General features: G+C 63.5%; 3 protein-coding genes across 13 annotated transcripts; 1 reads left to right on the forward strand and 2 right to left on the reverse strand.

Annotated features, from left to right (window-relative positions):
- Nucleotides 1-44: 44 nt before the first annotated feature.
- On the reverse strand, nt 45-3484 carry HIRIP3 (HIRA interacting protein 3). Of its 2 annotated transcripts, none has more exons than XM_017342556.3 (7): nt 3350-3484; nt 3144-3264; nt 2924-3038; nt 1894-2729; nt 1638-1806; nt 1451-1549; nt 45-1370 (listed from the first exon to the last, which is right to left on the reverse strand). In XM_017342556.3, exons 1-7 carry the CDS (start codon nt 3412-3414, stop codon nt 1213-1215), a joined length of 1563 nt encoding a protein of 520 aa, XP_017198045.3. In that variant the 5' UTR covers nt 3415-3484; the 3' UTR covers nt 45-1212. The 2 variants fall into 2 exon arrangements, with proteins under 2 accessions (XP_017198045.3, XP_051703525.2); XM_051847565.2 differs by having other exon boundaries at nt 3339-3472.
- A 552-nt stretch (nt 3485-4036) lies between these two features.
- INO80E (INO80 complex subunit E) lies at nt 4037-11666 on the forward strand. Of its 3 annotated transcripts, XM_051847579.2 has the most exons (8): nt 4037-4177; nt 4339-4409; nt 4503-4555; nt 7388-7466; nt 7557-7668; nt 8022-8138; nt 10637-10719; nt 11141-11281. In XM_051847579.2, exons 1-7 carry the CDS (start codon nt 4097-4099, stop codon nt 10697-10699), a joined length of 576 nt encoding a protein of 191 aa, XP_051703539.1. In that variant the 5' UTR covers nt 4037-4096; the 3' UTR covers nt 10700-10719; nt 11141-11281. The 3 variants fall into 3 exon arrangements, with proteins under 3 accessions (XP_051703539.1, XP_008256161.1, XP_008256162.1); XM_008257939.4 differs by lacking the exon at nt 10637-10719 and having other exon boundaries at nt 11141-11666; XM_008257940.4 differs by lacking the exons at nt 8022-8138; nt 10637-10719 and having other exon boundaries at nt 11141-11666.
- DOC2A (double C2 domain alpha) lies at nt 11397-17674 on the reverse strand. 8 transcript variants are annotated; one of them, XM_051847568.2, is made up of 12 exons: nt 17474-17638; nt 16335-16421; nt 15488-15761; nt 15121-15200; nt 14864-14938; nt 14619-14728; nt 13090-13216; nt 12959-13018; nt 12706-12869; nt 12518-12599; nt 12327-12423; nt 11397-12235 (listed from the first exon to the last, which is right to left on the reverse strand). In XM_051847568.2, exons 3-12 carry the CDS (start codon nt 15750-15752, stop codon nt 12090-12092), a joined length of 1206 nt encoding a protein of 401 aa, XP_051703528.1. In that variant the 5' UTR covers nt 15753-15761; nt 16335-16421; nt 17474-17638; the 3' UTR covers nt 11397-12089. The 8 variants fall into 8 exon arrangements, with proteins under 8 accessions (XP_051703528.1, XP_051703527.1, XP_051703532.1 ...); XM_051847567.2 differs by lacking the exon at nt 17474-17638 and adding an exon at nt 16760-16778; XM_051847572.2 differs by lacking the exon at nt 16335-16421 and having other exon boundaries at nt 15488-15765; nt 17474-17674.
- Between the last annotated feature and the right edge of the window lie 1840 nt (nt 17675-19514).

Consider the following 19514-nt stretch of genomic DNA (forward strand, 5'->3'; position numbering starts at 1 on the left):
CCCTTTCTGTCTAAGGAGCGTGTGGGAACAAGTGATAGCTACTGTTTGCATTTAAAAAGAGAATTTATTTGGCGGAGTAGCTAGGACTTTGATTGATTTTAAGAGTTACAGAGAGTATTCCATCTGCTGGTTCGTTCCCCAGTTGGCCACGACGGCTGGAGCTGTGCCAATCCAGAGCCAGGGACTTCTTCCGGGTCTCCCACTTCGGTGCAGGGGCCCAAGCGCCGGCCCCCTTTGAGTGATTTAATGACTTCACGGGTACAGGGCCTCGAGGGAGCTCATCAACCTCTGCTTTCACTTCAGATTCTCCAGAGGGTCACTTCCTCTACAGACCCTGGCGGCTCCCAGCTTAGGTCTCAGAGCACCCGCAGAAGCAAGGCAGCGGAGTGCTGCATCTGTAGCCAGAGGTCCAGAGCACTCTGATTGGTCAGTCAGGCACCAGGGGGCTGTTTGAACAGGAAGGGGTGCAAGCCATAAACATCAGCTATTCCCAGATCATTGTATGTTTCACATTTTTTTTTTTAAAGGCAGAGTTAACACAGAGATCTTCCACTTGCTAGTTCATTCCCCAAATGGCCACAATGTCCAGGGCTGGGCCAAGCTAAAGCCAGGAGCTTGATCCAGGTCTCCCACGTGGGTGCAGGGGCCCGAGCACTTGGGCCATCCGCCGCTTTCTCAGACACATGAGCAGGAAGCTGGATCAGAAGTGGAGCAGCCGGGACTCAAGCCTGTTGCTGTATGGGATGCTATCATTGCAGTTGGAGGTTTAACTGATTCTAGCACAACACCGGCCCCTTGTGCACCATTCTTCATGCCAGTGACTTGGAACCTCCTGCCAACTGAGCGTTGGGTTAGCGGAGCCCACTAAAAGCAGGGTGACCAGTCAGGCCCCCTGGCCAGGCTCGAGGAAGCAGCCTGGTGGTAACTGCCGAGGGTGGGGGCAGGGCAGGTGGTGCCTGAAGTTCAGAGCTAAGAGTGGGGAGCCAGTTTTGATGAGGTCATTACAAACATTCCTTTATTAAGACCTAAAAAATAAACCCTTTGAACACTTGAAAGAGGATGTGAAGCCAGGAAGTTTTGTCCTGACAGCCGTGTCCCTGGGGCTGCAGCACTGTCCAGAGAAAGCTGCCTCGGCTCGTGCGGGCACAGAGCTCGCCGGGCTGTGCGGACTTCTTACAGACAGGTGGGAAGGGGCCTCGGGGGGTGAGGCGCTCAGGTACTGTCGCCGTCACTGCTGATGATGCCGCGCATGTGGGACCAGTCTGTGGGTGCCAGGCGGGGCCCTTCCTCCTCCGAGTCCAGGGTCCGGCGGTACAGCTCCCCGGGGGCAGCTGCTGTGGGGTTCCAAGCTGTGCGTCTGCGTGGCCGGCCTGGGGGAGAAGCGGAAATGAGCCGGCTGGGACAGTGCGATGCCATCGGCTCTCAGGGGCTGTGAGGAGGAACCCGGTACCTGAACCACTGATGATGTTGGCAACGTCCAGGGAGGCCACCTCGGCCGCCGCCTCCCGCTGCTCCTTCAGGGCCCGGCACTTCTCTAGGGAAGGGTTACCTGGGGCGGGCGGGAGCAGCCCGTGAGCCGCTCGCTCCCCTGCAGCAGCCAGGCCCCTTCCTGCAGCCCCCGGCACCCGCAGCCTCACCCTTCATGCCCAGGGCTTCCAGCTCCGCCCGGAGGACGCTCAGGCGCTCCTTGTGGGAGCGACAGGAGCCCAGCAGCTTCTTGTAGTTGCGATGGGCACCGCAGGCCCGGATGTAGCGCTTCAGCCTCGTCACGGCCGGGTGGTCCTCACCACGACTGGCCGCGCCGGCCTGGCAGGGAGAGAGCAGCTGAAGACCCAGGCCGCCGGGCGGGGACGGGGCTCGCTCCCCCTCGCAGCAGCGGCCGGGCGCCCTCACCTTCCCGCCTTTGGGCTCCGGACTTCCGTCCGAGGAGGAAGACGAGCTCCGCGGCCTGCCTCTCTTGGAGCTCTTCTTGGAAGAGCGGTTCTTCCTCTCCTTGAGGCTGCCCCCTGCCTCGCTGTCGCTCCCCTCCCTCTCCAGGTCGCTGTCCTCCCCGCCGGCGGCGCCTGCAGCCGGGGACTCCGCCGTGCGGGCCTCGTCCCCATCCTGGCCCTGGGCCCTGGCCTTGCTTCTGCGCGCCAGCGGCTCATCGTCACTCCCATCACTGCCACTGCCGCCCCCGCGGCCGGCTGACCCGTGGATCTGCCCTTCCCCGCTGTCCCCCGTTAGCCTCCTCTCCTCCGGGGCCGGCCTTTTCCCTCTGCTGCTCCTGGACTGCTGCTTCCAATCCTCCCCCTCCCCCTCCCCCTCCCCGCTCTCCCTGCCACTGTCCTGGGGGCTCTGTGCTCCCTTCTTCGCTGCCCGGGGAGCAAGTTCGTCCTCACTTTCTTCCCTGGCCTGCTTCCTCCTCGCTGAGGCCTTGCCCGCTGCCTGCTTGCTTTTGGCCACAGCTTTCTTCCTAGTCCTGCCTTTGGGTTCCTCCTCTTCCTCCTCCTCACAGGCCTCGCGGGTCCCGACACGGCCCTCCTCCTCCTCCTCCTCACTGCTGGCCTCCACGACGGCCTCTGCGCCCGGGTCTTCCTGCTGCTCTTGGTCATCACTGCTCTCTGCTGCTTTGGAGGTCGGCCCTGGGCTCTCCGCCTCCTCCTTGCCTGGGCCACCTTCCGCTCCCGACATGCCGTTCTCTGCTGGCCGGCCAAAGCAGTCTGGGCTGGAGGCTGCAGAACTGGGCTCTGGAGGAGAGAAGAGAGGGCTGCAGCAGGCGTCTCCTGCCCCTTCTCCCTCTGCTCGGGCTAGGCTGCCGCTCCACCTGCCCTGGCACAGGGAAAGGCGTCGGGAAACACGGCTGTGGTCCAGGCCCACGCTGGCTTCCTGCCCCGAAGTACTTTCTGGATGCATTAAGGATGCGCAGCGGGGAGCCACCGACCTGACCCTGAGTTGAAGCGGGGCCGTTTTCTCTCTGAGTCGCTGCAGGGGGTGGGAGACCTCTTCGCCTTCCCGGTAAGGTCGAGCTTGTCTTCCCTGGTACCGCCTTCGTCCACCTGGTGTGTGCACCGAGAGAGGGCAAAACGCGTCCCAAGGCTGGGTTCTGCCCCGCCCCCTCCGCCCCCAGCCTCGCCTCCCGGGGCCCAGCCTCGCGCCCACACCTGCATCTTCACAAGCTCCTCCTCCACCAACCGCTTCAGCGCCTGCTTCTCCTCGGGTTCCAGGTGGTCCCGACCCGCGTAAGCCAAGAACCTCCGCCGCACGATGGAGTGCGTGAGCGTGCTATGGGGACAGAGTGTCAAGACGGGGTCCGCGTCCCACCCCTGCCTTTCCAACCCCTGCCCCCCAGCTCCAACCTCCTCTGCACCTCAGGTCCGGGCGGCTTCGGAAGAAGCTGCGGGTGAACTCCTGCATCTCCTTCTCCCGCGCCATTTTGCCCCACCCGGGATTGGCGGCTCCCGCCTTTTTCCCCTCTCGGCCTCCGTCCGCGCGTTTGACAGCCGCTCGCGCACGCGCAGCACTGTGGCGCCGGGGGCAGAGGGGCCGTTGTTTCGCGGAGCGCTCGGGCCGAGGACTTTGCCAATCAAAGCTTGCTTTCCCAGGGCAGCTGCAAGAGTCTCGTGGCTCCTACGCTTTCTTAGAACGAATCGCTTGTACAGTTCTCGTTTGAAATCGATTCGGCGCCGGCAACCTTTCGGCGGACCGTAAACAGCCCGCGACGCTGCCTTCCTCCGTGGTGACGGGCACCAGCTCGGCCGCTGTTATTTCGGAAGGCAGAAGGAAAAGGGCCTCTCGCCAGATCAGGAGTCTGTAGGGTAAATCTTGCGGCTTCAGGTCTCCCGGGCATATTTAGAATCAGTAACGGAGCCCTCCGGCGCCCGCCATCTTTGTGACGTCATCGCGCTGCCGCCACGCCGTCATCGACGTAACCACGCGAAGGCGTATCCCGATATTCCCCTGGAGGGCGGTCCGTATGCGGAGCCCTCCTGGGCGCGGGGCACACCGGGAGTTGTAGTCCTAGCCGAGTGCCCGGAAGTGGAGGCGTGAGAGGCCAGGCTGAGCCGGCTGCGGGTAGCGGGACTCCAGGCGCTGGGGCGCCGCTCGCGAGTGGGTCATGAACGGGCCGGCGGATGGCGAAGTGGACTACAAAAAGAAATACCGGAATCTGAAGCGGAAGCTCAAGTTCCTCATCTACGTGAGTGCCGGCAGGGGGAGGGTGTGAGGGCTGAGGCCTGGGGCGCTGAGCGGACCCCCAGTCCATTGCGTGTGTGTGTGTGTGTGTGTGTGTGTGAGAAAGGCGTGGGGCCCGTGTCCAGGAGGGCCGTTGGCTCAGCGCCCACCTTGCCCACGATCCAGGAACACGAGTGCTTCCAGGAGGAGCTGAGAAAGGCACAGAGGAAATTGCTCAAGGTGTCCCGGGACAAGAGGTGAGGGGCGTCCCCGGGGAGGAGCGGGGAGGGGGCCCCTGCTGGAACAGGGCCCGGGATCCACAGCCGGGGTTGCCCTCTGCTGCCTTTCAGCTTCCTGCTCGATCGACTGCTGCAGTACGAGAACGTGGACGAGGACTCTTCTGGTGAGCTGGGTCGCGGCGTTGCCGCGGGCTCTCCGGGCCCCCGCCTCTGGCCGTGCCTTTATTCAAGCCTTCCTCGGGCGTCCGCCTGTGTTTCAGGCAGCGTCCTTGGCACAGGGGCTAGAGCTTACAGAGACAGGCAACGCGTGAGCTCTCCTAACTTAGATTTTTATTGGGATGAGAAAAAACGCAGAAGTCAGCTAGAATGTTCCACGGCCCTGAAAGGGCGGCCGGGGAATAAAAACCGCTGTGCGGTGGTGATCGGAGGAGCAGATATTGTGTTTGAGGCTCTGCGATGCTGGGGTCTGAAGCAGCCCCTTAGCGCTGCTGTTGGAATGGGGAAGCAGCTGTAGCCGTAAGTGAATGAGTGTGGCTGGGTTTCTGTGAAGTTCTATGATTTTCCTTTGTGAATGTTTTCTCTACCCCTTAAAAATGTGTACAAGCCACCCTTAGCTTGCAGACCACACAACAGCTGGCAGCAGCCAACCTCTCGCTAGAGAGCTCAGCTAGGGGCCGCCACTGGGGCCCAGTGGGTAACGCCGCCGTCTGTGGTGCCGGTTTGTATCCTGGCTGCTCCACTTCCGATCCAGCTCTCTGCTATGGCCTGGGAAAGCAACAGAAGATGGCCCAAATCCTTGGGCCTCTGCACCTGCGTGGGAAACCCGGAAGAAACTCCTGGCTCCTGGCTTCGGCCTGGCCCAGCTGTAGCCATGGTGGCCATTTGGGGAGTGAACCAGCAGATGGAAGATCTCTCTCTCTCTCTCTGTGATTCTCCCTCTCTCTCTGTAATTCTGACTTTCAAATAAGTGGAATAAATCTTTCAAAAAGAAAGACCTGTTAAGAAAGTCGCATTTGAGATGAGACCTGGATAAGAGGAAGGAGCCGATCTCGGAAAGATGGGACTCAGAGCTGTCCAGGCGGAATAGCAAACGCAGGCACGCGCGCTCGGAACCAGCAGGCTTCCTTGAAGAGCAGATTTCCAGCGCTGCCGTGTGCATTGTTTGCAGTTAGCTGTGTATTTTACACCGTGGCCAAGTGCACCCTTACATGCTTAACAAAGAAAAAAAACTGAACGAAACAGATGTAAGAGCCTGGTGTGTGATTCGCCCTGATGTTTTCTACACTGCTTTTTTCTTTCCCCTCTTCACACTGATTGCAAACAGAGAAATTGACTTCATGCCCTACTAATGGGTGAGCCCCACGGTTTGGAAGAGCCCTGAGGGGGGCATTGGTGGGCCCGTTGTGGGGTGGGGCTCCTGAGCCAGTCACATGTGGTCGACAGCTCCACAGAGCCTGTAAACATTGGTCCAGGGCTCAGCACACGGCAGGCAGTCCTGCTACTGTGTTTGTAAATAATATTTTGGGCCAGGAGAGATCCATTCGTTTACTCCTATGGGAAGATTGTAGACTAGGGGGGTGGGGGCCAACTCACATAGGCCACGGCAGAAAACATGGCCGCTCTCCTAGCCCCACGTTCCCTGCCTCCCCTTTCCCTTAGGTCAGCTTCCTGTTTGAGAGGAACTTCAGGGCAGGAGGCTTGGGAGAATCCAGCAAGTTGACGGTCAGAGTGTTAGAGCCGGCGAGAAGCAGCCCCTGGTCAGCCAGGGAGACACGCACATGTGATGCTTCTCGGCACAGCGTGACGAGCGAGAGCGGAGGGTTCTGGGAGAGTCCGCGACAAACTGGGCCTGAGGGGCTCGGGAAGACCTCTCAGAGGAAGTGGCCTTTGATCTGCTCCTTAAAGGATCTGAACGGACAGATTGGGAAGCGACTTGCATCACATGTACTGGTTATTTTTGTTTTGTTTGTTAAGAGATCGATCGATTGATTTGAAAGGCAGAGCAACAGAGAGGGAGAGGCACAGAAAGAGAGAGAGATCTTCCATCTGCTGGTTCACTCCCCAAATGGCCACAACGACTGGGCTGGGCCAGGCTGGAGCCAGGAGCTTCTTCCAGGTCTCTAATGTGTGTACAAGGGCCGTCTTCCACTGCTTTCCTAGGCGCGTTAGCAGGAAGCTGGATGGGAAGTGGAGCAGCCGGGACACAAATAGACACCCATACGGGATGCTGGCACTGCAGGCTGTGACTTAACATGATGCACACCACAACACCGGCCCCTCAGTGGTTGGTTGTGAGATGAACAGGGGGCTTTCTAGGCAGAGGCACTGGCCTAGGCGATAAGTTCCCTCTTTGCAGAAATAGGCTGGCGTGATGCAGAGGGGACGGTTTGGTAGGGAGACCAGACAGGTAGGTTGAGGCCGGATTAAGAAGCACTGGGAATTTGGGCAGGCCGTGGGGACGCTGTCGGGAAGGATACGATCAGATGGAAGTTCTAGGTCATTCTGGAGTTGAGGTGCATGGCAGGCGGTGTGGGGGAAGAGGGTACCAATGATGGCGCAAGTGCTTTTGATGCAGTGGTGGCCTAAGCTTGTGGCAGGCAAAATGGGGAGAAGTTGGAGAGGTGGATACACAGGGCCTGGATTTGGGGAGCATAGCAGAGGCAGGCGCTGAAGGCAGTTTTGAGGCAAGATGAGGAAAGACTGGAATAAAACAATCAAGGAGTCACAGCTCCAAGTTCAAGTGCCAGCCCCTTGCTGTATTTTCCGAGCCTCGATGACCTTGTCTGGAGGCGATGGCCTTCGCTTCCTCCCAGACAGGTGATGAGGACAAGGAGGAGGGGTGAGCAAAAGGAGCCTGGCACAGCCGGTGCTTGGCAAAGGGGGCGGAGGAGCCGCGGGCCTCCCTGGAATCGCACGGGTGCGCCGGCTGGGTGCCCCTCGGCAGTGCTGAGGTCCCAGGGTCTCCCCAGCCACACTGACCTGCTGTCCCCTCACAGACTCGGATGCCACGGCTTCTTCCGATAACAGCGAGACAGAGGGGACGCCCAAGCTGTCAGACACACCAGCCCCCAAGAGGTGAGAAGCAACCAGCGTTCCTCTCTCTCTGGGGGGCAGGGACACCGGGTCTCCCAGCTGCCTCTGACCCCTGCCCTGTGCTTTCTGCAGGAAGAGAAGCCCTCCTCTGGGCGGCGCCCCCTCCCCCTCCAGCCTCTCCCTGCCTCCTGCAACAGGGTTTCCCCTTCAGGCCTCCGGGGCCCCCTCCCCCTACCTGAGCACGGTGAGTCGGGTCAGGGGTGGGAGGTGTGACCTAAGGTGCCCGGGAATACCGCAGGCATTGTTTTGGGCAGAGGGGCTGGACCTCAGGGTGAGCCCGGCCCAACTCTGGAGACTTGTGTCTGGGTCCCTTGGAGGGGGTGTGAATTGGGCCCGCGTGTCTGTGCTGTAGGCGTGCGGGCCAGGACGGGGTCCCGCCGCTGCGCCCTCCCCTTCTGTTCTCGGGGCCCTGGGAGCCACACTCATCACCATCTCTTTTGTTTTTCCATCCTTCCTCCTGTTTGCGTTTCCTCCTCCTGTCACCCTCGCCCTGACCCACTCCACGCCCCCATCTCCATCTCCCCGTTCCGCCAGCAGCTGGCTTCCCCGCCCTACCCCCCACTCCCTTCTGACTACCTGGCCCTGCAGCTGCCTGAGCCCAGCCCCCTGAGGCCCAAGCGGGAGAAACGGCCCCGCCTGCCCCGGAAACTCAAGGTACCCTGATCTGGGGACGTTTAGGAGGGGCCAGAACGGCAGGTGGTCCGCTTCCGAGGGAGGCTCGGACGGACGGGCTGGGGCCTGTCCAAGACGTGGAAGGCTGGATCGGGGACTGCCGGGACCCCAGGCTGGGCCAGGACAGCGAGGGGTGGATCGGAGAAGCTTGTAGGCAAATCTGGGGCAGCACCACCCCTGGGGGTCCCACCCTGCCACCACTGCCATGTGGCCAGAGGCAATAGGCCCCTAGCGGCAGCCCCAGAGGAGGGACACCATGTGGGCAGGCATCTGGGACCCTCTGGGTCTCCCGGATCCCGTCCTGGTAGAGAGGGTGGTCACACTAGGTGTCGTCAGCAGGTGCGTCTCTGGGCCCTGCTGCAGCCCAGGCACTGTTACCGGTCCCGGTGCCGTGGGGACGCCTGCGAACCAAGCAGGACCGAAGCTCCCGAGGGAGCTCGTGCAGTGGGCAGAAACTAAAGGGGGAAACCGGTGCCAGTAGCAGAAAGCGGAGTGGAGGGAAGGGCGTGAGGCGCGCCAGGCCGGATGGGGGCCGATACTTCAGGCAAGGTCGTCTGGGGTGCCGCTGGCTCAGAGGCGTCAAGGAAACGAGAGCGAGCCGCGGGGCTCTCTGGGAGAGTCTTCCGGTCGTGGAGAGGCAGCAGGGCAGGGGCGCCGAGCAGATGCGTGCTTGGCTTGTTCAAGGACCTGGCCCGTGTGGGAGGGAGGAGAGCAGAGGGAGTGGCCGGAGCAGGACAGAGGCCCGAGTGACCGGCTTGTACCACGCGTGCAGTGGGAGCTGCTGGAGTAGGTTTACCTTTTGCACAGACTACTGGCCCAGCCGTGAGGACAACGGACAGGGTGCAGGGGGTGAGACAGGAGGAGGCGACTGCAGGAACCCGAGAGGTCACCGTGGGAGGCGGTGCAGAGCGCACAGGGGATCCGTGTCGTGGAAGGAGCCGCAGGGTTTCCTGGAAAACCGGGTGTGGCTGCCAGAAAGAGGAGCCAAGGGGGACTCTGGGATGTCAGCTGCAGCCACTGGAGAAGTGGGGTGGCCTGTTCGGAGGCAGGCAGGGCTGTGGCAGGCGAGGAATGTGGCCTTGGACAGGCTCAGCTGCCATCCGGAAAGGCCACGCAGACAGCTCGGGCCCCATCGCGATGCAGACCTGGACGTCTCCGCGGTAGGAGGGGATGGAGCATGAGCCACAGGAGGGATGAGCGAGAGCCAGCCGAGGACCCCATCCGGCTCAGAGCCCAGCTTGAGCAGGGGCCAGGTCGGGCAGCTGTCAGGGCTCTGGAGCCAGAACGGAACGGGCGGCGCCTCGGTGATGACTGGGGTGCGGGTTCTGGAGTCGTCCCAGCTCCGCCGTTGAGTGCCTGTGTGCTCTTGGCGCTGTGTGACGTCGCTGCCTGAGCCCGGCAGGGCATTCACGTCTGGTCTGTCAGAGACGGCAGGGTCGGTGGCGCTGGGAGCAGGTGCGTGGAGAGGCAGTGGTGTGGCCGGGGCACAGCAGGTGGTGCAGAGGGGGTAATGGGGGAGGCACCAGAAGAGGTTGTTCTTGAGCCGACTAGTGAGGTTGGGGCAGTGCGTGAGAAGGGAGCGGGGCACGGTAGGCGCAGGCGTGATGGGGAAAGGGAAGTGGGCATGTACCATGGGAGGCCTGGATGCCAGGAACCGGGCTGGCCCATTACTGTGGAGGGCCTGCGAGTCCCTGAGGCCTCGGCGGGGTGGGGGGTCACTTGTGAAGGCTGAGAGCGTGGGCCTTGGTCACACTTTGGCTGCGTCACTGAGCTCCCTGGGCCTTGACCCCCTTGCCTGTTCGCTGGGCTCATGGGGAGGATAAAGTACGTTCAGGGATGGCCGCTGCCTGGCCCCTGGTAGCCCCTTGTCGGCACGAGCTGCTGTTGGCCTGCTGAGCACAGCGTGAGGGGGACACAGGCCTGGGTGGCGATGGGGGCAGGGCAGAGGCAGGGACAGTCCTCGGGCAGCTGGCCCTTGCAGGCGTGCACGTGTGGGTGCTGGGAGCTGGGCCCCTGTCTGCCCTGAGTCCTGCCAGGCTCCTGCACCCGAGGCCTGACCCGCTCTGACCCTTGTGCTGCCCAGGAACAGAGGTTGAGCTGTGGCCCCTTGAGAAGCTGAGAGCAGGCCCAGGGCCGCAGGGCAGCCCCTGCGTGTTTGCCACTCCCCCCAGGGCTGGGTCCGATTCCGCCTGCTGGGCACCGGGCAGGCCTGTTCCTTGAACTCCGCCTTTCCCTGGCTCTTGACCCCTCCCGCCTCCCAGGCCATCCGGCTGCTGGGGGTCACTAGCGATGTCTCCCTGCACGGACCGGACCGTGCTCAGTCTGCCCCGCGGGAAGCCTGGTGGGGAGCGCACTTGAAGACCCGGCAGGGGCGGGCAGGACAGAACAGAACTTTGGCAAGCAGCAGAGGGCACTCCAGGCGGAGGGGCCAGCCCGCGGTGAGGCCGAGCGGAGCTGTGACGTGCTGAGGTCTGTTCTAGAGAGATCCCTCTGGCTGCAGTGTGGAGGAGCTGGGCGAGGCTGCAGGCAGGGAGTCCAGGTAGAGGCCGGTGCCATAGCACAGGTGAGCTGAGGAGGGCCTGGCCAGGCCACTGGCTGCGGGGGGCCCGTCCGAGATGTCAGAGGAGCTGCTGGGGGGTGACACCTTCCACCGGACCAGTAAGTCCCGAAGTCAGAGGAGGGAGAGGAAGGCAGAGGTGGCAGGGTGTGGCCGAGGCGCCCGGAGGCGGGAGGTGGCCCGGGCTGGCTCTGAGCTGCTGTTGTCTGCAGGGGGCACGGCAGCCTTTCCTTCCCTCTCTCCTCTCAGACCCCCCACCCCCACCCCACTCCATCCCCGCCCCTGCCCCCACCCCCAGGCATTCTGTAGGGGCTGAGGGGGCCCAGCTGTGTCCTGTCCCTGGAATGAGCCTGCGCCCGACCCACCCCCGGTTGGCCTCCCGGAGTGCCCCCCTGACGAGCCCTCCCTGTGTTTCTTCTTGCTGCAGATGGCGGTGGGCCCCCCAGACTGCTCCGTGGGCGGGCCGCTGGCCTTCCCTGGTCGGGGGGCCGGGGCCGGGGTCGGCGCAGCGCTGACCCCTCTGCCTCCCCCCAAGCTGCCCCCCCACACGATCCTGAGCACCGTCCCCCGGCAGATGTTCAGCGACGCGGGCAGCGGGGACGACGCCCTGGACGGGGACGACGACCTGGTGATCGACATCCCGGAGTGAGGCGCCCGCCCCCGCGCCAGCACGCGAGCCCCGCTTCCTCAGAGACGTTTATTGCCGCCCAGTTGCCATGCGTTGGCCACCACACAACCAGAAGAGGCGTAAACATGCACGCACGCCCCCGCCCCCGGAAGGCGGCAGGGCCCCGCCCTCACACCCAGCCCCTCGGGGACAGCGAGCGAGCGAGCGGGTGGGGGACGCAGAGGCCCTGTGGGGGCCACCCCTTCACGAGGGCAGCTGTCCAGGGCTACGGGTGTGCTCTGGTTTTGTTTTTAAAGGAAGGTTCTGTATAAAGGAGTAGCTCTTTCTTTTGTTGTCCTTTGCTGCTTGGGAAACGGTCTCCTCCTCCGAGCCTCCCCTAATCCGACCTCCTCCCCGTGACAGGAGGGGCGGGCAGCCTGGAGAGGCAGGAGGAGGGGCGCACCTACCTGGGGCGGGGCTGGCACGGCTCTCCCGCGGGTGTGCGGAGGCAGGGTGCTTTGCATATTGCAGGCGCTAGGGAGTCAGGCAGGAGGAAGTTTGCATATGTGAATGTGTTCTCCACAGTCTCTCACGAGCAGATAGACCCAAGTCACGGAGACTCTCACGAGAATAAGACAGGTAGTGCGGGGCAGGGGGACGTCCCACCCCGTGTAAACGTGCAACACACTCGTGCGAAGGTTGGGTGCTGGCCCCAGGCCCCCGGGTGGCTGGGGGAGTTGGGGGGCCCGTGCTGGGCCGGGCCGGGGGCTCAGGCTGAGGGGAGGGCCCCGGCTGCGGGCGGCAGCTCGCTGGTCAGGGTGTGCCAGCGCTCCAGGGCTGTGTCCGGCTGCTGCAGGCAGTCACGCCAGTGCTTCCGGGCCTCTCCACGGGCACCCGGGCCCAGGGACACGCCACCTGGAAGCAGGCGGCAGCGGGCGAGATGAGCGCCCGTCTCCCTCCCGGCGCCCGCCCGCCCGCGGCAGCCCCAGCTCAGCTCCTGCCTCACCGATGAAGTCGTTGGATTTGCCGATGTCGTAGTCCCACACCGTGACCTCCAGAGTCTTAGTGGCCAGAGTGGAGAGCTCCATCTCATAGAAAAACTCCTGGGGACGAGGCCAGCCGCGCCGTGCGCTGAGACCCTCCCCAAGCCCCAACCCTGCCCCTGCCCACCTGCACTTCCGGCCCCGCCCCGTTCACCTGGTTAAATTCTGGGTTCAGCGTCTTCTTCTTCACACAGGTTTTATGCTTGGATTTCTTATCCACATCCGGTCTCAGGTACCTTAGGGGTGGGATGGGGGGCACGGGGGAGAGCCACGTGGTTAGGGCCAAGCCCGGCCCTTCAGGACCCTGGGGCAGGGGGCAGGCTCCCTGGGGGAGGGGCTCACGTCTTGACGTAGGGGTCCGAGTAGCCATTGACGTCCATGGCGGCCAGGTGGGCGCAGCGAATGATGCCCACCAGCAGCCCCCGGCGCCGGGAGCTGTAGCTGAGGCTCAGCAGGATGCGGCCGCGCTCTTCCAGCAGCCCCGGGCCCTGCTCGGCCTGCTCCAGCTGCGGGAGCAGACGCGGGCTCAGCCCAGGCCCTGCGCCACCCCCACCCCCACCCCGACACACACGGGGCCCCCGGAGAGGGGCCTCACCTCCTTCAGGTAACAGGAGATGCCCCTCAGCGCTGCCGACATGGAAGACGGTGAAGCCAGCTGAGGGGGGCAGAGAGAAGGTGCTAGAAACGGCCTCCCCGGGGCCCCTCCCCCCCAGCCCCTGCACGGACCGGGACCTGGCGCTCCAAGCAGATGTTGAAGTGCTTCTTCTGGGAAGGCTTGAGGCGGCGAAGGGGCACTCGGATCTCCCCGATGAACTCGTTGTGGCTCAGCTTGTCCTCGTCGCAGACAGAGATCCTGCAGGCGGGACCTGCGGCGTCAGGCCCCCTCCCGCGCACGGTCCTCAGGCCACGCCCAACTTCCCTGCCTTCTCGGAGGGGCCGTGGCCCCAGCGGGATGACCGCACTTGCCCTGTTGTCTCCTCCTCCTCCGCTGCCCACACTGCCTGCAGAAGCCCTCGCACACCCTGGGGACCACTGCCCCTCGCTGCCTCCAGCTGCAGGGCCTGGAGACCAGATGTGACCCCCACCTCAGGCCTGCGCTGCTGGGTGTGGCCACAGGGAGGCTGAGAGAGCTAGAAGGGCCTTGAGGGTTCTTGGGTGCCACGCAGAGACCCCCCCCCACACACACACACACACTCCTCCCTGGCCCTCCTGCCCCTTTCTGCATGGAACAGGGACCCAGCCTGGCAGAGCCCCAGGAGCCCAGCAGCGAAGAAGAGCCTGGCTTCGCTTGTCTGGCCCTCTGCAGGCCCTGAGCTGCTGCTGCCGTCAGCAGCTACTGGGTTGAGCCCCTGTGGCGTGTGGGCATGTTCCAGCCCCAGCCCCGGCACTGCGCTGCTACCTGTAGGACCCTGGGGAAGTCACTTCGCCTCCCCAAGCCTCAGTTCCCATCTGGACAGTGGGGATAATGAGCTCCCGCCTCCTAATGCTATTGTGAGCTCAAGTGAAATAAAGAGATGCAAAACTGCGTGGCCCGGGGCTGGGCACCAGTGAGCATGCGTTATTTTTAGGCCTCACTCTCACATGTGAAATCCCAGACCAGCCTTTCTGGCTCTTCGTCCTCCCCTCCCGTCCACCCCCGCGCCCAACACCAACGTGATCTCTCGCAAGCAGCCCTAACCATGCCCCTTCCCTGATGCAAAGCCGCCCATGGCTCCCTACTGCCCGAGGCCCAAGAAGCCCGAGGGGGGCGTCTCTGCCAGCCCGGGGTTTGCTGCTGCCCTCCGTGGCCATCTCCTGGGGTCACAGAGCAAGTCCCCTGTCCCGGAAGGCTTCACCGCTTGCTTAGGGAGGTAGAGGGGACGGCGGGGACCAGAATGGACCGACCCATGCTGCAGAGGCCTGACTTCAGGCTGGGGCTCTGAGAAGGGGTCTCAACGGATAGCAAGAGCTTCCAGGAGGAGGCAGAGCTTGGCTGAGCCTCAGATGGGTGGGACTGAGGCTGGCAGAGGGGAAGCTGAGTTCTTCCCAGGTAGAAGAAACCCAACAGGCAAAGCAGGCAGGAGCAGCGGGAGGTCCTGGAGCAGAGGGGCTAGGGAGACCTGTGGCTTGCTGCTGGGGAGGCTGGGGAGCCATGGATTGTTCCTGAACACCAGAGAGACCAGGGCTTCATAGGACGGACACACCAACCAACCAAAAGAGACGCGACAGCTGTCCCAGGAGGAGGGAGGGTGCCGGCTGGGGAGAGGCGCCCTCACCTGAGCACCTTGTGCGTGATGTCCTCGTCCGTGATCCCGCTGTACGTCAGGTCCTCGTTCCACACGGGGTTCAGCGTGTTCCTCTGAGTCTTTGTTTTTAGTTTATTGGCCTGGGGGTGGGGTGGGGGGGCAGGGACAGAGTTCTCAATACATGTCCCCCTGACCCACCTGGGGGACGAACCCAGTGGCTGGGGTAGGGGAGGAGAGGAGGGGGCCCAGGTGGGGGCGGGAAGGAGGCTTTTTACTTTGCAGGCTCCAGGGAGCAGGTGCAGCTTGACGTAGGGGTCGGCCAGGCCGTTGAAGTCCATGGGCTTGAGGCCCTGCAAGGAAGCAGTGTGGGGATGAGGGCTGTGCCTGCCTGCCTGCCCTCTGCAGAAGTGGGGGGGAGGGAGTGGGAGGAGCCAGCGAGGGGTGGGAGGGGGGAGGAGCAGTGTCCTTCCTGCCCCTCCCAGGGCAGAGGGCAGAGCAGGCGAGGAGGGCCTGAGAGGCAGGAAGTACCCACCTTGGCCCTGAGGATGCTACAGTGCAGAGCGCAGGAAGCCTGGTCATACAGAAGATCAAACTCCAGGGTGCCCAGGGCGGCTGGAAAGAGGGCGTGAGTCAGTGTACCAGGCCAGGGGTGTGCGAAACGGGCTGGGCAGGCATGGGACGGGTGTGTGCCCTGGGGCGGCGTGTGTGCGTGTGCGCGCGTCTGGGTCCCCGGCTCGGCTGCCACCGGGGCCGTGAGTGGGCTGGTGGAGCGTCTCCGCAGAAATATTGAAGCTGCAATCGCCTCACCACGCCGGCTGCAGCTGCGGCAGCGACAGGCCCCCCCCCCCACTCGCCCCCTCCGGCCCCCGCCCCCGCTGCCCGGCAACCCCCAGACTCACTGGCGTCGTCCGAGTCGTAGCTGTCCACCTCGGCTCCATCCTCAGGCGTGGTGGCCCCGAGGAGGGCAGCAGGGGGGGCCAGGGCCAGGGGGGCCAGGTGAGCAGGGGCCTCCCCGCAGCTCCCGCCCCCTGCTTCAGGTCCCGGGCCCAGGCGGGGGAAGTAGTCGGAGATCTGGCGGATGGGCCGGATGGGCCCGGGGCACACGTTGATGGCCATGTGCTCCTGGATGTTGATGGTCATGCGGTCGCCCCTGCGGCCCCTCATGCAGCACCCCTGGCTGGCGAGGGGGTGACAGCGTGAGCCCAGCCACCTGCCGCCTCTACTTGCCAAGGCAGCCTGCCCGGCCAGTGGCCCTCGCTGACCTGCCTTCCCAAGTGACAAGCGGACAGCAACCTGTGCCAGTCAGCCAGCATCACAGGGGCCGCTCCCCCACAGACGGGTCGTGGGTCCCCCTCCACCTCGTGGGTCTACCTGGAGGTTGTCCCTTTGTCACCTTCCCACCTCCCCCCTCTCCTCCTGGGCTCTGGTCTGCCCCGAGCCCAGCCTCCCCCAGAGCCTCTTCATTAGGTCCCCGCCTCTGTCCCTCAGAGGCTCTGCCCACCCTCTGCAGCAGGCGCTGGTCCGGTCAGGGTGTCACCCGGCCCTCAAGGCTGTCCCTTCATTCAACCCCAGGATTCTTCTGCCTGCCTGCTCCTCCCCCACCCCGCGCCGCGCAAGGTGGGAACCCCAGCCTGCGATGCCTCCTCTTGAAATTGCAGCCGCAGAAGCGCTGAACACCCCCGTAGCACCCACCGAAAACGCGCTGGCCCTCACCCTCACACCCGCGGCCGGCCCAGCCCCCTGCACCTGCCTCTATGCCTCCAACAGGTGCCCGGGCACTGCGCTGCCGGCGGGTGCGGGCTGGGCGGCGGCGGGCGGCGGTCCCCGGCGCGGCTAGCGAGGAGAGCGCAGAGTCCGGCTGTGCGCGCCGCTTGGGAGCCAGAGCCGAGAAAGTGCGGGGAGGAGGGGGTGAGCGCGGCGAGGCGAGGAGGCCGCCGGCGCCGGCAGCGGCGGGGAGGGGGGGCGGGGAGGGACGGCCGGGCTGGGGAGGGGGCGGGACTCCGGCTCACACCCGCCGGGGCACGCTCCGGAGCGCCCGCCAGTGCGCACCCACCAGCGCGCACACGCACGGGCACGCGGGCTGCCACCCGCTCGTGTGCACACGGGCGGGCACCCACGGCGGGCCGGGCGCTCCCGCGCGCACACGCCTGGGCCCACGTGTGCGAGCTCACACGCATGCACACGCGCTGCACACTCGCAGGAGAACTTCGCAGACGCACACCCGCAAACACGCGAGCTTCCAGCGCCACCACGAAGCTGCGGCGAGAACGCCCGGGGCTTTCCCAACTCCTCCCGGGAGACCCAGGCCGCCGCCCGCGCGTTAGGCCCGCAGCGCCGCCCTCCGCTCCCGGGTCTCCGGACCACCGGCCTCGTTGCCATGACAACGCTGGCTCATTCTCCCCACCCCTCCCCCGCGGAGAGGCTTGGAGGAGGGAGGAAGACGCCGGTCCTCCCCAGCCTTGGGTCCGTAGGGGCGGGGCTTAGTGATCCGCAGTGACTTGGGACCGGGATAGGGTAAGGGGATCCAATCCACCTGCCGCCGCTGGCCTGGGATCTGGGGGTCCCCAGCACCTCCTCCCTTTGGCTGTCCTTGTGACCCTACTCAGCCCCCAGGGCCCAGGGGCCCCTTCCCAGGGGTGATATCTCCCTTGGGGATCTCCCCTCCCACAGTGCATGCCCTGCCCACCCGTGGGCTTCCCCAATCAGGTGTCTCCCAAGGCCCTCCTCCTCATTCGTCTTTCCTGGCTTGAGCCCTGCCCCAGGCCAGCTGCCGGCCACCACTGGCTGTGACTAAACCTAGCCTGGGATCTTGGCTCTACTTTGTCCTGGCGAGGCCTTCAAGGCTCTACAGACCTGGACCACATCCGCCCCCTGCCCACAAATACCTGAAGTCCCCGGAGCAACCTTGACCTTCAGGTCTCTGGAGCTTGGCTCAGGAAGGCTCCTCCACCTAAGAAACCTGCCTCTCCTCCAGGAGTCATCTCAGGCCACCTCCTCCTAGAAGCCTTCAGCGAGCATCCGGCACAACCCCCCAGCCGGTCCCGCTGCCCCCCCTCAGCGTCCAGAGCTGGGCTGTGGCTGTTTGCTGTCTGCTTGTTTACGTGTCCAACTCCCCCACTAGCCAGAAGCTGATTCATCTGAGTCCCTAGTGCCCCAGACAGGGCCCAGCGCTAGGCCGGCACCACTGAATGATGGGATTGAAGACAACCATGTGTTTGCACAACACACTGAATATACTTAGGCCACCCAGCCCAGCACTGAGGACTGGTGAGATGGGGGGGGGGGGGAGGCTCTGGGACAGCAGTTAAGGCACAGCCTGAGCTCCTGCGCCCGGCCCGCCCGTGTTGGAGTGCCTGCACTTCAAGTCCAGCTTCCTGGGGATGCGCACCCCGGGAGGGCTGAGGGGATGCTCAAGTGATTGGGTCCCTGGGAGACCAGGTGGAGGTGCTGGCTCCTAACCTCGGCCTGGCGCAGCCCCAGCTGTGTGGCATTTGGGGAGTGAACCAGCAGATGGAAGCTCTCTGTCTGTCTGCCTTTCAAATATATAAGTAAAGGTTGAGAGGGTGTATGTTTTGCCAGTTTTTAAAAAAGTAAGAGGGGCCGGCACGCTGTGGCGCAGTGGGTTAACGCCCTGGCCTGAAGCGCTGGCATCCCCTATGGGCGCCGGTTCTAGTCCCAGCTGCTCCACTTCCGATCCAGCTCTCTATTGTGGCCTGGGAAAGCAGTAGAAGATGGCCCAAGTCCTTGAGCCCCTGCACCCACGTGGGAGACCTGGAAGAAGCTCCTGGCTCCTGGCTATGGATCGGCGCAACTCTGGCTGTTGCAGCCATCTGGGGAGTGAACCAGCAGATGGAGGACCTCTCTCTCTGTCTCTACCTCTCTAACTCTGTCTTGCAAATAAATAAAAATAAATCTTTAAAAAAAATTTTTTTTTGACAGGCAGAGTGGACAGTGAGAGAGAGAGAAAGGTCTTCCTTTGCCGTTGGTTTACCTCCAATGGCCGCCGCGGCCGGCGCCCCGCGCTGATCCGATGGCAGGAGCCAGGTGCTTCTCCTGGTCTCCCATGGGGTGCAGGGCCCAAGCACTTGGGCCATCCTCCACTGCACTCCCGGGCCACAGCAGAGAGCTGGCCTGGAAGAGGGCAACCGGGACAGAATCCGGCGCCCCGACCGGGACTAGAACCCGGTGTGCCAGCGCCGCAGGTGGAGGATTAGCCTAGTGAGCCACGGCACCGGCCTTTTAAAAAATTTTTTTTAAAAAGTAAGAGAAATGTCCCCTCAGACTCCACTGAGGTAGCCCTTGCTACCCACCCACTGGGAAGAATTCCAAATGTCTGGTAGCACACAGTGTGCTGAGGCTGTATGTGCACGGACACCGACTCCGCAGAGGCCGGCAGATACCAACGCGACCAACACACACATCTTTTTGAAAGATGTACTGATTATTGGAAAAGCAGAGTAGAGAGAGAGAAATATTGCTGTCAACTGGTTCATTCCCCCAAATGGCCACGACCACCAGGTCTGGCCCAGGCCAAGGCCAGAAGCCAGGAACTCCATCCTGGTCTCCCACATGCACGGGCAGGGACCCAGATACTTGGACTGCTGTCCACTGCCTTCCCCGGGCACGTTAGCAGGGAGCTGGATTGGAACAGAGCAACCGCCAGGGACTTGAACTGGAACTATGATATGGGATGTCCCGAGCAGTGACTGTGCCAAATGCCCACCGCCACCGGAGGGTTCTAAGCGATGGATGCATGCGTTCTGGTTTGTGCTGGCTGGCGGTTGGGGAATGGATCGCAGGGAGTAAGAGTGGACATGGATGAGGAGAGGGAGGTCGATGGGTTTGAGATTTCTGTTGGAACTGGAGCCAGCAGGTGTTTTTTTTGTTTGTTTGTTTTTTGTTTTTGTTTTTGTTTTTGTTTTTGTT

This window comes from Oryctolagus cuniculus, chromosome 19 (genome assembly GCF_964237555.1).
Source record: "Oryctolagus cuniculus chromosome 19, mOryCun1.1, whole genome shotgun sequence".
Taxonomy (NCBI): Eukaryota; Metazoa; Chordata; class Mammalia; order Lagomorpha; family Leporidae; genus Oryctolagus; species Oryctolagus cuniculus.

Excerpts from the sequence above, each read along its gene's own strand:
- HIRIP3 (XM_017342556.3), bottom strand. The coding sequence starts at position 3,414 with ATGGCGCGGGAGAAGGAGATGCAGGAGTTCACCCGCAGCTTCTTCCGA. Across the intron at positions 2,730-2,923 it reads CCGCTTCAACTCAGGGTCAG|AGCCCAGTTCTGCAGCCTCC; the intron begins GTCGGTGGCTCC and ends TCTCTCCTCCAG. Across the intron at positions 1,807-1,893 it reads CGGAGCCCAAAGGCGGGAAG|GCCGGCGCGGCCAGTCGTGG; the intron begins GTGAGGGCGCCC and ends TCTCCCTGCCAG.
- INO80E (XM_008257939.4), top strand. The coding sequence starts at position 4,097 with ATGAACGGGCCGGCGGATGGCGAAGTGGACTACAAAAAGAAATACCGG. Across the intron at positions 4,178-4,338 it reads AGCTCAAGTTCCTCATCTAC|GAACACGAGTGCTTCCAGGA; the intron begins GTGAGTGCCGGC and ends CCCACGATCCAG. Across the intron at positions 7,467-7,556 it reads GACACACCAGCCCCCAAGAG|GAAGAGAAGCCCTCCTCTGG; the intron begins GTGAGAAGCAAC and ends TGCTTTCTGCAG.
- DOC2A (XM_051847572.2), bottom strand. The coding sequence starts at position 15,752 with ATGAGGGGCCGCAGGGGCGACCGCATGACCATCAACATCCAGGAGCAC. Across the intron at positions 14,939-15,120 it reads GTAGCATCCTCAGGGCCAAG|GGCCTCAAGCCCATGGACTT; the intron begins GTGGGTACTTCC and ends GCTTCCTTGCAG. Across the intron at positions 12,870-12,958 it reads TCTCCTGTTACCTGAAGGAG|CTGGAGCAGGCCGAGCAGGG; the intron begins GTGAGGCCCCTC and ends CTGCTCCCGCAG.